Source organism: Pongo pygmaeus, chromosome 18 (assembly GCF_028885625.2).
Source record: "Pongo pygmaeus isolate AG05252 chromosome 18, NHGRI_mPonPyg2-v2.0_pri, whole genome shotgun sequence".
Taxonomy (NCBI): domain Eukaryota; kingdom Metazoa; phylum Chordata; class Mammalia; order Primates; family Hominidae; genus Pongo; species Pongo pygmaeus.
The window spans coordinates 42,539,202-42,556,988 of NC_072391.2; the positions used below are offsets into that span (position 1 = coordinate 42,539,202).

A 17,787-nucleotide genomic window follows, 5' to 3' on the forward strand; every position below is an offset into this window, starting at 1 on the left:
GATATCTTTGTGTTTTTCTTAATGGGCATTGAAATATGAATTAGAAAACTAACTTGAACGTTTTCACTATTCTTTTTGACCAGTAGACTCGAACCATTAATATTTGGGGAAAGAAAAGAAGAATTAGGTGATATTAATTTATAGTGATGTCTAAGACGACTTAGCATCCCCTTCGCTCACTTGAGAAGGCTAAGTTTTGCCAATGCAGCATTTTGCAGTATTTTTCTGCTGCTTTCCCACAGCCTGATAAGTTGCCCATCTACTAATGTATCACACATGTGGACCTGACAGGTGTCCTTACATAGGAAAATTAGTTTCAGAACAAAAACAGTCATTCAGTAGAGGCCAGTGAGTCCTTGCTGCTCAGTATGTGGCTTTCAGTAAACACAAAATTGCCTGCTGGTCAATTATCCAGCCCTCAGGCTCTCACAGCAGCCCAGGAGGATTTCTTTCTCAGGGAGAGCCAGAGTCTCATTCTGGTCTGGTTTTTATGTTTGGCAGTTTTTCACCTGCCATTACTCTGGTTTTTCAAATAAATAGGATCCAGAGTAAACATTTTAGCTATTAGCCAAAGGATACATGGTAATAATGTTTGGTATTTTTCCAAAACTCTTTTACATGTATTCAGTAAAAATGAGGACATGCCTCAGTGCATGCTAGTCCTGCCTCGCCACTTCCTGTGGTGCAGTGGAGAAGGGGCAGCTCACCACAGGCCTGGCTTTGTGTCCTGACGGAGTTGCTGTTTTCGGGGCCCTGATGCTGGCCGCCATGATCGCCCCGGTGGAGTGCCCCTCATTCTCCTCGGCGGCCCCTTCCGACACATCTGCGATGGCTAGTCCCATGAATGGAGACGAATGCATGCTGGCTGTTGATATCGAAGACAGACTGAGTCCAAACCCATGGCAAGAAAAGAGAGAGGTAAAAGCGAATCGTAAAGCAATGTTAGATCAGAAAGGAAAAGGTGGCTACTTTGTGTCTCGGAAAGTCTCATTCTGTCATTTAGTTTAGGCTGTTTCTGTGCCTCCTGCTTTGATTTTTGGCTTTACCTAGAAGAATATTCTCTTTAAAGGAGCTTTTAAAGTGCTTAAGTGGAATTGGCTTTCTTTTTTTAAAAAAATCATTAAATGCAAGTTCACAGTCCTTTATCTGCAATTCTGAAACCTTAAAGTTCTGATAGTCAAGAATTTTAGTAACTTATTTTGGGGGAAAGAACCAACTTGAAGATATGGAAAGAAACAACTTGAAGATATGTTAACTCATTTTAGTCTGGTTCATGTGACCTGCCGTGAATATTAATAGTTTTTCTTGAAAATATGAATGTACTCGACTTTGCACAACTGTCCTAGGCCTGACTGGGGGTGGTAGTGGCTATGTCGGGTAGGCATCATGTTACCTCTGTAAAATCTGGAACATTCTAAACAGCCCAAGTAGTTTTAGATAAAGCATTTGAGACTTGTGTAGGAAATGTGTTATGTTGTTGAGTTTTTCCACTTAAACTTCCCCTACTGTGCGCTCTTGGACTAGATTGTTTCCTCTGAGGATGTGGTGACCCCCTCTGCAGTGACTCCATCGGCCCCCTCAGCCTCCGCTCAGCCGTTTATCCCAGTGACGGATGACCTGGGAGCCGCAAGCATCATTGCAGAAACCATGACCAAAACCAAAGAGGTGAAGAGGTGTTCTTCTTTAACTTTGTATTGTGAAATAATCTTAAATGTACACAGAAGTAAAAATAGAACTTAGGAGTGGAACACAATCTATTCGCATCCCATTCACCTGGGCTGTCCATTTGTTAGCATCTTCGAAGCATTTGCAGGAATGCCGCAAGATTAGCATCTTCGAAGTATTTGTGGGAATGCTGCAGGACCCGGTCCCTGTCACTACTTACTGCTTCCGTGTGTATTCCTTGAGTATCAGGACTGAAGTTTGATCCAGGATTACTTTCAAACCCACAGACATATTCAGATTTTGCTCATCATCCCAATAGTATCCTTGTAGGTCTAGCACTCAACCTAGGATTACATGCTGCCTCTTTAGTCTTCAGTGTGGAACAGTCCTTCAGTTCTTCATTTTGACAGACACCACAGGAATGGTGCAGAATTGTTTTCAGTGCCTCAGTTGGGACTCATGCATTGCTGATTTGCTGCATCATTAGTGAGATAGCTTATTACTAGGTTAAGGGTCTCTGCCAAGTTTCTCCACTGGATGTCAGTAAGTGTGTTAAGTACTCATGGGGAGATACTTTTGAGATCATGTCAATGTCTCGTTCCTCATCATACTTTTACCTCCCAGTTTTTAGCATCTTAAAGATTCTAGCTGAATCCATTATTACCGTGGTTGTCACATTTTCATTGTTCACATTTATTGTTACTTCTGGAATGTAATTGTTGCTATTCTTTTGCAAGAGAGAGCTTTCCTTTCTCATCCATCTGTCTTTTACCTACCTACCTGTCTATTTATATTGTATAGAATCAGGAGTTCCTGTTTTAGTCAAATAGTAACATTTGTTACTATCATTATTTAACACCCAAATTGTCCTGGGCTTGGTCATTTGGACTCCCGTGGACTGATCACTGGGACTCCCGTGGACTGGTCACTGGGACTCGGTCATTGGGACTCCCGTGGACTGGTCACTGGGACTCGGTCATTGGGACTCCCATGGACTGGTCACTGGGACTCGGTCATTGGGACTCCTGTGGACTGGTCATTGGGACCTGGTCATTGGGACTCCCGTGGACTGGTCATTGGGACCCCTGTGGACTGGTTCCATTGTCTGATGTGTCCCCATAATTCTTAGGGCTCTTCCTTCATTTCTGGCACAACTGTGCTCTAGACTTATCTTTCACGTACCCTGCCCCTGCCTGGAATCACCTGTTTCTCCGAGAAGCCATGGCTCCTCCTAGTGGCTTGTAGGATTTGGAAACCAAGATCTGGGTGTTTGCTAAGCTAATTGTTACTGAGTGTCTTTGGTTAGGCCCTCTCAGCAAATAGACCTATACACATGAGCATTTATTTATCCTTCTGCATTTATCTATATAATAAAAACCTTTAACAGCTCAAATCAGTACTTTTAATTCCAGTCCAGTACCACAGGGCTTATTCCTACTCTCCCTCTTTCCATATTTTTTTGGTGTATAATGCTTTTATATGTTGCTAGATTTGGTTTGCTGCTATTTTGTTGAAGATTTTTACATCTGTATTCATAAGAGATATGGCTCTGTAGTTTTCTTGTGATGTCTTTGGTTTGGATATTATAGCAATATTGGCTTCATAGATTGAGTTGGAGGGTGTTCCTTTCTCTTCTGTTTTTTAGAAGAGTTGGTGAAGGATTCGAGTTAATTCTTCTTTAAATAGTTGGTAGAATTTTATCTGTTCTTCTGGCGTATTCCCATCATTCTTCGAGTATTTCCTTGCTTTTTGGCACAACACAAAATTCCAGGCTCAACAAGATGTTTTATGCTCCAACATAGGAATCAGTTGTTTCTCTGAGAAGTCCTAGTTATTTCTGGTGGAGAAGAGCATTTAGAGGTCAAGATCTGGGCCCTTTGTGTGCTTGTTGCTGTTTGGGTGACAGAGCTAGAGAATGAATATATGTGTGTGTAACATAATAGGTACACACATCAGTTTTTGTTTTTGTTTTGTTTTGTTTTTAGACAGGGTCTTGTTCTGTTGCCCAGGCTGGAGTACAGTGGCACGATCTTGGCTCACTGCAGCCTCAACCTCCTGGTCTCAAGCCATCCTCAGCCTCCCAAGTAGCTGGAAATACAAGCAAGCACCACCATACCTGGCCAATTTTTGTATTTTTTTCTCTTTTTTTTTAGAGATGGGGTTTCGCCATGTTACCCAGGCTGGTCTTGAACTCCTGGGCTCAAGTGATCTGCCTGCCTCACCCTCTCAAAGTGCTGGGATTACAGGCATAAGCCACCGTGTTTGGCCTACATCAGTATTTATGTTGTTATATATTTACTTATATGGAAAACCACTGGTTCACACCAATATGATTGATTGTAATCCAACTAGAATTCATTCTAGTTTTCACCCTTTCTGTGTTTATAACTTTCTTCTCTGAAAGTGGGAAACCTGACTCCTGTCATCAGCAGGCTATTTACTTACAGTTCAGTCCCCTTAGATAACCAACCTCTGATCTTGGCTGTCCCCACTCCGTGATGGGCACCCTTCTTCCTCTATACGGCCTCTGGCACTCAAAACCAGTCTGCCTCCATGGACCTCCATGGTCACCCTATGTGACCTCTGGCCCTCCCCTCACCTCCATGTTGACCCAGAGTGTGACACCTTCCTCACTTGGCCTGGCTGTGTCTCTCCAACCCCCCATGTGTGGATGCCTTCCCCAGCCCGCCGAGGCGCTCCCCACAGCAGGCCAGCCCCTGCTCATGTGTACTCCCTTGCCAGCCTTTCCACCTTGGGGACAAACACTTTATTTTTAATTACATTTGGAACCCTTGATTTATTATGCTCTTACTGCTGGCAGAAAATATGTCCTACGGAAATTATTTGTAACCATCCATGGTAATAAGAAAGCCTCTATTTATGAATTAGGTGCCTGGAATCAACTTCTCATTTTTGGCAGTCTCCTGGTTTGAGGGTTTAATGCAGAACTTATTCTGAGGAAGGCAACATTTTTGTTTTAGGTAAAAGGATAATATGATTTATTTCCCCCCAATTTATTTATGAGACATAGGAATTATCCAGGTTGCAACCGTGTATTTCTATTATTTCAGTTTTGGCTTGACTCATGAATTTAAGGCAAAGCAATTTTAATGTCAGTATTAAGCTATAATTCATATTTAAGGATATGCCGCTAGTGATTTTCTTCTTAGCAATTCTTCTAGACATATTTTGTGTGTGTGTGTGTGTGCATGTTTTAAGACACCCTCATAAAAAAATGGTAGGTACATTTCAATCTCAAGACTAAAGATATTCTTGTTGATATGTTTCACTGAATGCTTTTGCTGTCCTTCAGTGAGTTATGTTCTGGAATGTCATCATTTATAATGAATTTCACTTACTCCTTGGGTCTCCATGCAGAGGCAGGAGCAAGGTCTGTTTCCCTAAAGGGAGAAGAACCTTGTTCCTAAATCAGAGTGGTGTGGTTTCCAGGGCCCACTGGTTGGGTCATGTTCCCCTTAAGGGGAACATGTGGGGCTGTCCTTCCCCCAGCTTGTTCATGTTTGTGGAAAGAGTTGCACTGGATTTGCTGAGGTCCAGAAAGCAGGAGAGAAAAGCGGCACTTCCCTGGCTCTCTATCTTCCTCTGGGGAGCCAGACTCTGCCTGGGGGATGAGAAGGGCTTGACATTCTCCTGCTCCACACAGGGTCACAGCGGTTCCCATGCTGGGTCGGAAGCAGTGGGAGTCCCTGGCTCTGACAAGGGCCTTTCGCCTTTCCACAAGCTCAGCCCCAGTGCTGCCCTCCAGGAGGCTCCTGTATGCTGACAAGCAGGGTAGGGGCGGCCATGCTGGGCAAGGCACCTCCAAGGGGTGGGAGCTGGGGGTGCAGTGATGCTGAGAATTGGCTCATAGCAAACAAGGAGAGGAGTTGAAGGATCACGATGTGGTATGTTTAGGCTGACATGGCAGGAATGGGAAATACACGAGTGGTAATGAGAAGACTTTTATGTATGATGTTTTCAGTGAACTCAAGGAGAGAGAAAGACTATGGATAGTGTGTTACATGCCAGTGAGTCACTTGAAATAAGATTCCAGGAAAGAATTATGGAGAGGACCTAGACAAAATATATACAATTAGAGAATACAAATTTAGTTTATAAACTATTCCCAAGCATATCTTATGGGTAGATTATACAGGATGCAGCTTCATCCCAAAACTCCCCCTGTAGTATCTGCCTATTATCCAAACTTGGTCCCAGTAATAAATTGTCGTTTCTTTATAGCTTAAGTCATCCCTTTTTGATAAATGCCATTGGTAATACAACAGTTAATTGGTCTTGAAAACATAGTACATGGCTTGATGGAGATTTTAGGGGCCGTCATTTCTTAATCTGTTTTCTTAAGGTCTTAAACACCTTCACGTTTCTTACTCGTTTGTATTTATGTGTTCTCTGAGTTTATGGGTAAACTGGTGACTCTTTATCTCTTAGCATACCATTCCTCATGTTAATTGTTGGATGTCATTTGACTTAGGATGTTGAAAGCCAAAATAAAGCAGCAGGTCCGGAGCCTCAGGCCTTGGATGAGTTCACCAGTCTGCTGATTGCGGATGACACCCGTGTGGTGGTAGACCTGCTCAAGCTGTCGGTGTGCAGCCGGGCTGGGGACAGGGGCAGGGAAGTGCTCTCCATGGTGCTTTCCGGCATGGGGACCGCCTACCCACAGGTGAGTCTCAGGGAGGGCAGGGCCGTCTGACTCCACCTCCTCCACGTTGGGCCAACCTCCTCTCTAAGGGAGAGCTGCTATGGATCACCCGTGATCTTGTGCTGGGTTTCATCCTAGTAGACAGCAGGTTAGGAGCACTCCTTTAGAACAAAATGTTTTAGCATATACCCCAGTGACATCCTTTACCTGTTTTTTGTTGTTTGTTTTTTTGAGACAAAATCTTGCTCTGTCACCCAGGCTAGAGTGCAGTGGCGCCATCTTGGCTCACCGCAAGCTCTGCCTCCCGGGTTCACACCATTCTCCTGCCTCAGCCTCCTGAGTAGCTGGGACTACAGGTGCCCGCCACCATGACCGGCTAATTTTTTTTTGTATTTTTAGTAGAGTCGGGGTTTCACTGTGTTAGCCAGGATGGTCTTGATCTCCTGACCTCGTGATCCACCTGCCTCAGCCTCCCAAAGTGCTGGGATTACAGGAGTGAGCCACTGCGCCTGGCCCCTTTACCTGTTTTATAACTGATTTGTGCATCTTTTTAAAAATGATTTGTCAGAGTTCTTTAAGTCCCTTTTCTATCATATATCTTACAGTTTATACCCCAGTTTATCTTTTGATATTAGTTTGATATTTTTTGCCATGTAGAAATTTTTAATTATTATACGGTCAAATCTGTCAGTTTTTTTTCATTTATGCCTTCTGAGTTTTGTAGTATGCTGAAAAAAAAATGCTTGCTTATGTGACATTGTTTTAAATAAATTCTTGCAAATTTTCTTCTAAGGTTTTTGAGGCAGTCTCCTTCACCCGGGCTGGAGTGCGGTGACGTGATCTCAGCCTCCCAGGGTCACCTCTGTCTCCTGGGATCAAGTGATTCTTGTGCCTCAGCTTCCTGAGTAGCTGGGATTACAGGCGCGCGCCACGATGCCTGGCTAATTTTTGTGTTTTTAGTTGAGACGGGGTTTCACTGTGTTGGCCTGGCTGGTCTCCAACTGCTGACCTCAAGTGATCCACCCACCTTGGCCTCCCAAAGTGCTTGGGATTACAGGCAGGAGCCACCATGCCCGGCCTTCTTCTAATTTTTTATGATTTCATGTATTGTTTACATTTTTTAGCCACCTGGGATTTATCTTGATGTAAGAATAAAGTAGGGATCCAACTTTACTTTTTTTCCTAGATGGTAAACCAGTTGCCCTAATATCATTTATTGAATAATCTTTTCCCTGGTGATTTAAAAACCAGCTTTATCATATTATAAATTCCTGTATGCATTTGGGTCTATTTACAAAACTTCTTAGGCTCTAATACTATGGTATTTTAACTATTATAGCTTTCAAATGTCTTTTAATATTTGATAGCACTGGGTCCGTAGGACTTTGTCATTGTGGAAATGTTCTGTACCGGAGCCATCTGGGACCATTGGCACCAGCCACATATGGCCACTGAGCACTGAAATATGGCTAGTGCACCTGAGGAACTGAAGGTTTTAAAACACTCAACTTGAGGCACATGTGGCTAGTAGCTGTTGAATTGGTCTGTAGGTCTGCAGTATAAAGTGAGTGTCTTATTAGTATGTCTTAGAAATAGGACTGATCAGTCCTAAAGGCCGTGGGCTTCCTTAAGAACTCTTCTTTATCAGCAGCCTTGCTCTGCCCTGCCGGGGAGCCTGAAATGTCCTTCCTGGCTGCAGACACTTTATCCGTTTCTCTGGGTGGCTACTTTGTGTGGAGAAAAGTCTTACTCTGTCACTCAGTTTAGGCAGTTTCTGTGCCTATTAGGATTTTTGGCTTTAGTTAGAAGAATATTCTCTTTAAAGGAACTTCTGAAGTTTTTAAGTAGAATTAGATTTTTTAAAAAAATATTAAATGCAAGTTCATAGTCCGTTATCTGCAATTCTGAAACGTTAAAGCTCTGATTGTCAGAAATTTTAGTAACTTACATGATCACTAAAATGATAAAATACTTAAGTAGAGTTGAGCAGTCTTGAAAGCACAGCAAAGGTTTGGTGGATATTTTAGGGGCTTGTTATTTCTTCATCTGCTATTCATGAAGAATTAAAAAGCTGTAGGTTTCCTTTTTTCTAGTTTTTTGAGATGAGTTACTTGGCATAATTCTAAGAGATGAAATCGAGGTGAATTGCCGTAAGCACTATTATTATTTTTCATAAGTTTATTGCATTTGTGAGAGGGAAGGGTATGAATGAGAACTTCGATTTATAATAATGCTGAGCATTTGCCATGCACATCCCTGCATTCTCAGTATGGAGGGTAGGGGTTACCTTTATATATGGACAAAGAAACTGAGGCTGAGAGGTTATTACTGGCTTGAGGACACTCACTTTGCTGGTAGGTGGAAGAGATGGGTTGGAACCCTGAGTGTCTAAGCTCCAGCTCCATCATGACCCCTCTGCAGATTATGCGCTTGACAGAGCAACCTTCTGAAGGCCAGAGCCCCTGGTCAACTCTGCGCATGGGCGCTTGATGATGCCAACATCTGCTTTCAGTAACTCAACCAGGTTCCAGGAGAGACAGGAATAAGGATATGGGCGATTTCATACTGCCCTTGCCAGATTGGCAAGATGGCTATTTCTGTGTCCTGCCCTGACCTGATATTTCGGACTCAAAAAGAGAGACAAATTTAGATTTAAAATCATGCCTATATGACAATGATATTAGTTTGTTATTAATATATAATAATATATTTACTAAGCAAAGTTATTTCTTACGTAAATGTGAGGAAAAATAGAAAAAAGAATAATCTATTTCTAAAAGTATAGAATGGGCATTAGAAGAGTTATATTTTTTCTGGATTGAAAATTTTGGAGTTAATAGATTATTGCTATTATGACATATTCTCTCATTTATTTTTAAAAATAACAGAGCTTATAATCACCACTCTTAACCTTAATTGTAAAAGATGTGAATCACCGGTAATTTTTAAAATAAAATAAGAACACTGTGGATTGTTGAGAATGTGGTATGGGTCTGACCCCTAGTGTACTGGGTCAGGAGGGGCAGCTGTGTTGGGGTCGGTGGTCCCTCCTGTCACAGACTCCCTGTCTCTGTCTGGCCTGGGCGGCTTGATGGTTCCTGATTCCCGCCCCTCCCACCAGGCTCCGTTGCCTTCTAGGATTGTGGTCATTTTCACCTACTGGGTGCTCCTTCCCTTGATGTTTTTGTTTCCGAGGTCTACTTTCCTCACTAGGAAGTAATCTTTTCTTGGTGTAAAATGAAGCTATTGTCACCATGGTGTTTCATTTTATCAACTGGCACATATTAAGTGTTGTGTGTGTTGGGAACCTTCCAACTACTTTTTTTTCTTTTCTTTTTTATTTTGAGACAGAATATCTCTCTGTCACTCGGGCTGGAGCGCAGTGGCGCTATCTCAGCTCACTGCAACCTTCACCTCCTGAGTTCAAGCAATTCTCCTGCCTCAGCCTCCTGAGTAGCTGGGACCACAGGTGTGGGCCACCACGCCCAGCTAATTGTTTGTATTTTTAGTAGAGACAGGGTTTCACCATATTGGCCAGGCTGGTCTTGAACTCCTGACCTTAAGTGATCTGCCTGCCTCAGCCTCCCAAAGTGTTTGTATTACAGGCATGAGCCACTGTGCTCCACCCAATGACCTTTTTTTTTTTTTTGAGATGCAGTCTCGCTTGGGTCTCCCAGGCTGGAGTCCAATGGTGCGATCTTCGCCTCCCAGGTTCAAGCGATTCTCCTGCCTCAGCCTCCTGAGTAGCTGGGATTACAGGCATGCACCACCACGCCCGGCTAATTTTGTTTTTTTAGTAGAGATGGGGTTTCTCCATGTTGGTCAAGCTGATCTCGAACTCCTGACCTCAGGTGATCCGCCTGCCTCGGCCTCCCAAAGTGCTGGGATTACAGGCGTGAGCCACCGCGCCTGGCCCCAACGACTTTTTAATATAGATCATCTCTAAGCTTCACAGCACCTTACAAGCTCTGTGCTGTCTCTGTTTTATGTGCAAGGAAGCCAAGCCCTGATTTGAACTCAATTTCTCAAACTCCAAGCCCTCCACTCTGCCACGCTGTCCTTGTGGAGCTCCTGAGCAGGACGGGCAGAGGTGGCATGCAAGTGACCAGATGTGGAGCTGTCGGCCTCCTCATTCATGTCCTTGCTTCCTCCCCAGGTGGCAGATATGCTGTTGGAGCTCTGGGTCACCGAGTTGGAGGATGTGGCCACAAGACTCGCAGAGCGGCCATCTCTCTTCTCAGCCTGTGGTGGTGGAGACTAGCCACCCTTATACCGATGACACCTCCACCAGTGGCACAGTGAAGATACCAGGTACGAGGGCCAGCCCCAGGGAGGAGCTGCAGCCTTTTGCACCTTCAGAACGATGTGATTCTGTAATTGCTTCAGTAGAAACAACCGTCTCCGTTTTATAAAAAGAAGTTACAGACTTGCTTTAAAGTCATTTTTCTCCCCTTTTCCAACAAACTTCTTTTGCACAATAAATCATGACCCGGAAAGTCACACAAAGTAAATGTTTAGCTTCATGATAATCAGGCAGACACCCTAGTCATCGTGACCCAGGTCTAGACATAACCTGTGGCAGATTCCGGAAGCCCTCAGCATGTCCCCTGACGTTCCTCTGAGTGATGCTCTCCTGACGTTGAGCCATCACTGACTTGCATTTCTGGACAGCTTCTATTACCCATGTGTGTGTCTTTCTTTTCTTTTTCTTTTCTTTTTAACAACTCAAGAAAAATTATTAAGAAGAAAATTGTTGAGGCCCTGGCCTTTGATCCGGCAGGCTTCACTGCAGCCTGGATCTGCTGACTGGACACGCGTGCTGCTGTTCAGTGTGTTCCTCATGCCCATCCTTCTGCAAGGTGCTCCCTGATTCGGAGGCCCGTAAGTTCCAGCCCTTTCGCCATCTCCTCAGTGGTTGTGACTCAGCCTCAGCAGGCACCTCCTGCCTGCCTGTCTTTCCTTTGTGACATCAGCAGTCCCTGAGGCGTATTAGCACCCAAGGCCATTGGCCCACGAGGGGCTACAAATGGTGCTATTCTAGTGGAATCATTTCTTGCTTATTTATTAGCAGGAATACTTTCTTATAAAGAGACATTTCCCCTCATCCTACAGTTGGTTGCCCAAGGTGCTGTTTGCCTGAGAAAGATAAAAGCTTGATTCTTCCTTCTGTTTACCAGAGAATGAATTGGTTTCCTATCATTTCTTGAAGGTGACCTGTTTATTTTTAATATTGCTATGAACTCATGGATTGAAACATATGTGATTGTTTTACTCTATTGTGATTATCTTTGTTGAAGCTGAGATTATCCTGTTTCTAGACAGTGGCAGCCTCTTCAGTGTGGCTCCCGAAGCGACTCCATTGGTCTTTGGTAGCATCCAGGCAGTCTACACAAGGTGTCCTCAGTTTTTTGTAGGTTGCCACTCTTCACCTGGGGTCTGCCCTGGATTCTTTTGAGTTCATACTGATATTTAAAATTTTTTTCCTTTTGTTTTATATTTGATTTATGTATTTATTTGTTTAGAGACAGGATCTTGCTCTGTCACCCGGGCTGGAGTGCAGTAGTGCAATTATAGCTCACTGTAGCCTCGAATTACTGGACTCAAGTGATCCTCCTGCCTCAGCCTCCTGAGTAGCTAGGAGTACAGGTGCATGCCACCTCGCCTGGCTAATATGCTGATTCCTTCTACTCAAATTCAAAAGTACAAGGTCTGTACTTCTTCTGTTACATCTGCCTGTCCTTTCTTCCGTATCAAATCCTGGTTCCAAGAGTGTTTGACGAAATATCTCATGATTTTTCATTTGCTTTACATAACCACATTTCATATACGGCATACTTAGGATATAATTTCAATACTGTCAACATCAGTATAATTACTGAAATTCTTAAAAATCTTAGAATATGCCCTAATTTTCTCAAATTTATTAAAATAATTATATTGCATCTACAAGAGCATAATAGCTGTTACATACTATACTTTCTTTCAATCTTCAAGTCTTAGTTTTACTGACTGGTCCTCATGGGGTCTGAAGTGCACTCTAGTGAATTCCTCATTAGTCCTTGAGGTCAGACTTGTCCATGAGAGTTTTTGTCCTTTGAATTTGAAAGGTAGTTTTTCTCGGTATTAAAGCCTTGATTCATGTCTTTTTCCTCTGTGAAAGTGTGATAATGATAACATCTTTTCCCCTTGGAAGTCACGTGTGTTTTTTCAGTAATTTTACCAGAATATACATTGGTGTGGCCATTCTCGGTGATGTTCTCAGTTAGAAGTCACATGTGTTTTTTCAGTAATTTCAGGAGAATATACGTTGGTGTGGCCATTCTCAGTGATGTTCTCGGTTACAAGTCACTTGTGTTTTTTTTTCAGTAATTTTACTAGAATGTACATTGGTGTGGCCATTCTCGGTGATGTTCTCGGTTAGACGTCAGGTGTGTTTTTTTTGGTAATTTTACTAGAATATATGTTGGTGTGGCCGTTCTTGGTGATATTCTCAATTAGAAGCTGCGTGTGTTTTTTCGGTAATTTTACTAGCTTATACGTCAGTGTGGCTGTTCTCGGTGGTATTCTCCATTAGAAGTCGTGTGTGTTTTTTCGGTAATTTTACTAGAATATACGTTCATGTGGCCGTTCTTGGTGATGTTCTCGATTAGAAGTTGCATATGTTTTTTTGGTAATTTCACTAGAACGTATGTTCGTGTGGCCATTCTCAGTGATGTTGTCGGTTAGAAGCCGCGTGTGTTTTTCGGTAATTTCACTAGCATGTGCATTCGTGTGGCTGTTCTTGGTTAGAAGCCGCGTGTGTTTTTTGGTAATTTCACTAGAATGTGCGTTCGTGTGGCTGTTCTTGGTGAAGTTCTTGGTTAGAGCCGCATGTGTTGTTTCAGTGATTTTACTGGAATATACGTTGGTGTGGCAGTTCTCAGTGATGTTCTTGGTTAGAAGCTGCATTTGTTGTTTTGGTGATTTCACTACAATGTGCATTCATGCAGCCGTTCTCGGTGATGTTCTAGGTTAGAAGCTGCATGTGTTGTTTCAGTAATTTTACTAGAATGTACATTCGTGTGGCCATTCTCGGTGATGTTCTCAGTTAGTCGAGTGTGGTTTTTTTTCGGTGATTTTACTAGAATGTACGTTCGTGTGGCCGTTCTCGGTGATGTTCTCAGTTAGAAGCTGCGTATGTTCTTTTGGTGATTTTACTAGAATGTTCGTTCATGTGGCAATTCTTGGTGATGTTCTTGGTTAGAAGCTGCATGTGTTTTTCGGTGATTTTAATAGAATGTATGTTCGTGTGGCCATTCTTGGTGATGTTCTTGGTTAGGAGCCGCATGTGTTATTTCGGTGATTTCACTAGAATGTATGTTCTTGTGGCCACTCTCGGTGATGCTCTCAGTTAGCAGCCATGTGCGGTTTTTTCGGTAATTTCACTAGAATGTGTGTTCGTGTGGCCATTCTCAGTGATGTTCTCAGTTAGAAGCCGCGTTTGTTTTGGTGATTTCACTAGAATGTGCGTTCGTGCGGCCGTTCTCGGTGATGTTCTCAGTTAGAAGCCGCGTGTTTTTTCGGTAGTTTTACTAGAATGTGCATTCATGTGGCCATTCTCAGTGATGTTCTCAGTTAGAAGCTGCGTGTGTTTTTTCGGTAGTTTTACTAGAATGTACGTTCGTGTGGCCATTCTCGGTGATGTTCTCAGTTATAAGCTGTGTGCGGTTTTTTCAGTAATTTCACTAGACTGTGCGTTTGTGTGGCCGTTCTTGGTGATGTTCTCGGTTAGAAGCCGCGTGTGTTTCTTAGGTAGCTTTACTAGAATGTATGTTCATGTGGCCATTATCGGTGATGTTCTTGGCGGATATTCTCGGTTAGGAGCTGCCTGTGTTTTCTCGGTAGTTTTACTAGAATGTACCTTCGTGTGGCCGTTCTCGGTGATGTTCTCGGTTAGAAGCCGCGTGTGTTTTTTCAGTAGTTTTACTAGAATGTACATTCGTGTGGCCGTTCTCAGTGATGTTCTCAGTTAGAAGTCAGGTGTGTTTTTTCAGTGATTTTACTGGAATGTACATTCATGTGGCCGTTCTCGGTGATGTTCTTGGTTAGAAGCCATGTGTGTTTTGGTGATTTCACTAGAATGTACGTTCATGTGGCTGTTCTCAGTAATGTTCTAGGTTAGAAGCCGCGTGTGTTGTTTTGGTGATTTTACTAGAATGTACGTTTGTGTGGCCGTTCTCAGTGATGTTCTCGGTTAGAAGCCGCATGTGTTTTTTGGTGATTTTACTAGAATGTATGTTCATGTGGTCATTCTCGGTGATGTTCTTGGTTAGGAGCCATGTGTGTTTTTTCGGTGATTTCACTAGAATGTACGTTTGTATGGCCGTTCTCAGTGTTGTTCTCGGTTAGAAGCCGTGTGTGGTTTTTTCGGTAATTTCACTAGAATGTGCATTCATGTGGCTGTTTTCAGTGATGTTCTTGGTTAGAAGACGCTTGTGTTTTTTTGGTAGTTTTACTAGAATGTACGATCGTATGGCCATTCTTGGTGATGTTCTCAGTGATGTTCTCGGTTAGAAGCCGTGTGTGGTTTTTTTGGTAGTTTCACTAGAATGTGCGTTCATGTGGCCGTTTTCAGTGATGTTCTTGGTTAGAAGCCACGTGTGCTTTTTCGGTAGTTTCACTAGAATGTGCATTGATGTGGCCATTCTCGGTGATGTTCTCAATTAGAAGCTGCATGTGTTTTTTGGGTAGTTTTACTAGAATGTACGTTTGTGTGGCCGTTTTCGGTGATGTTCTCGGTTAGAAGTCGTGTGTGTTTTTTTGGTAGTTTTACTAGAATGTACGCTCATGTGGCCGTTCTCGGTGATGTTCTTGGTTAGAAGCTGTGTGCGGTTTTTTTCAGTAATTTCACTAGAATGTGCGTTTGTGTGGCCGTTCTCGGTGATGTTCTTAGTTAGAAGCCACGTGTGTCTTTTCGGTGATTTTACTAGAATGTACGTTTGTGTGGCCATTCTTGGTGATATTCTTGGTGATGTTCTCAGTTAGGAGCCGCCTGTGTTTTTTCGGTAGTTTTACTAGAATGTAACTTCGTGTGGCCATTCTCGGTGATGTTCTCGGTTAGAAGCCGCGTGTGTTGTTTTAGTGATTTTACTAGAATATACGTTTGTGTGGCTGTTCTCGGTGATGTTCTCGGTTAGAAGCCGTGTGTGTTCTTTTGGTGATTTCACTAGAATGTACAATCGTGTGGCTGTTCTTGGTGATGTTCTCAGTTAGAAGCCATGTGTGTTTTTTTCGGTAATTTCACTAGAATGTGTGTTCGTATGGCCGTTCTCAGTGATGTTCTCGTTTAGAAGCTGCATGTGTTTTTTTGGTAGTTTTACTAGAACGTACATTCATGTGGCTGTTCTTGGTGATGTTCTCCGTGATGTTCTCGGTTAGAAGCCGTGTGCAGTTTTTTTGGTAATTTCACTAGAATGTGCTTTCGTGTGGCCGTTCTCAGTGATGTTCTTGGTTAGAAGCTGCGTGTGTTTTTTTGGTAGTTTTACTAGAATGTACGTTGGTGTGGCCATTCTCGGTGATGTTCTCAGTTAGAAGTTAGGTGTGTTTTTTTGGTAATTTTACTAGAATATACGTGGTGTGGTCGTTCTCAGTGATGTTCTCGGTTAGAAGCCGCATGTGTTTTTTCGGTAGTTTTACTAGAATATACGTTCATGTGGCCGTTTTGGCCATTCTCGGTGATGTTCTCGGTTAGGGGTTGCGTGTGTTTTTTCAGTGAGTTTACCGTAATGTGCATTCGTGTGGCTGTTCTCGGTGATGTTCTCGGGTAAGCAATGCTCCTTTAGTCTGTTGTCCCAAGTCTGTTTTGCAGGACGTGCTCTTGAATTGCAGTCTGCAGTGTTTGTTGTGTAGCCTTGCTTACCAGTCTTTTCTAGGGACACTTGGTAACTCTCCATGCATTGCATAGTTCATGCCTTTTAGAGTTAATGTTGGTTAATTTCTCTTTCAAGTACTTTTTACCTCTGTTTCTTTTTTTTAAATTTTCTCCTTTTTTCCTGTTTTTCTTAAGGTAGCATCTGCTGTGTTTATTTGATTTTACACTCTGTTTTAGTCTCCATTGGAACGTAGTTTTGTTTTCATTGTAATCCTGTCTTCAGCTTTATTTAATTTTTTCGTTTTCCTAAGTCTGATTTATGTGGTTCTTTCATGTCTTGTATCATTTTTCTAATTTCACTCAATTTGTTCTGAAATGATAGATAACAGGGTTGATGTGTTTTGTGGGCATATCTTTCTGGCTTGCTTTTATTGCCTATAGGGATGTTATTTCGTTCCTTATTCTCACTTTTTTTTTTTGGAGACAGAGTCTTGCTCTGTCACCCAGGCTGCAGTGGAGTGGCATGATTCTGACTCACTGCAGCTTCGACCTCCCAGGCTCAAGCCATCCTTCCCCATCAGCCTTCTGAGAAGCTGGGACTACAGGCTTGTGCCACCACGCTTGGCTAACTTGTTTTTATTTTTTGTGGAGACGAGTCTCTCTATGTTGCTCAGTCTTGTCTCAAATTCCTGGGCTCAAGGGATCCTCCCAGCTGGGCCTCCCAGAGTGTTGAGAATTACAGGTGTGAGCTACTGTGCCCAGCCTATTCCCTTTTTCTAACAATAGCTTTTTATTGTATTTGGTCTTATACTTTTATCTTGCTCATTTTTATATGAAATCTTTTTTTTGAACTTTTAGAATCAGGTGAGATTCAGAAAAGCTTTGTCACTTTGTCGCCCAGATTGGAGTACAGTGGCACAATCTTGGCTCACTACAGCCCCAACCTCTGGGGCTTCCTTAGCCTCCTGAGTAACTGGGACTATAGGCTATGTCCAGATAATTTTTAAAATTTTATATAGAGAAAGGATTTCACCATGTTGTCCAGGCCTGTCTTGAACTCCTGAGCTCAAGCAAGCTGCCTACCTCAGCCTCCCAAAGTGCTGGGATTACAGGCGTGTACCACTACATCTGGCCCAGAAAAGCATTTTTAAACTTTAAGCTATTACTTCATGATAGAAATTTAAAGAACAAAGGGTATTTCTAGTCAGCCTTTGCCTAGACGAAAATCTTGTGACCCTTTTTCTCTTCTGTTTTTTTCTCGCTTTATATCCAGTCCACCAGCAAATCCTGTTTTCTCTGCTTTTAAAATATGTTCCAAATTCAACCATTTCTCCCTCACTCTAGACATTCTGGGCTAGAGCACCGTGGGGTCTCACCCGGTTTATCATCCCAGCAATCACATCCTAGCTGCCTCCCTGTGTTCCTGCTTCCACTCCCCACCTCCTGTGGCCTCCCCCCACCGGAATCAGCCCCCAACAGAGCATCCAGAGATAGTATCTTAAAACTAGTCAGAGCCTCTCAACCCTGTAACCCTAGGAGGGGACCTGAGCCCCTGCCCCCACGTCCCTCCTTCTTCCATTCTTCCTCCCCTGCCTCTTTCCTGGCCCCT

The 17,787-nt window shown here is 43.0% G+C and overlaps 1 protein-coding gene across 1 annotated transcript in view; it reads left to right on the forward strand.

The window, feature by feature from the left end:
* The window catches only part of LOC129015139 (E3 ubiquitin-protein ligase HERC2-like), a 97,291-nt gene that overhangs the window by 50,816 nt on the left and 28,688 nt on the right, over positions 1–17,787 (forward strand). Inside the window, 6 exon segments of the mRNA XM_063654288.1 lie at positions 416–479; positions 661–918; positions 1,525–1,665; positions 6,158–6,349; positions 10,485–10,538; positions 10,540–10,639. Coding sequence (XP_063510358.1) covers positions 416–479; positions 661–918; positions 1,525–1,665; positions 6,158–6,349; positions 10,485–10,538; positions 10,540–10,639 — 809 coding nt within the window.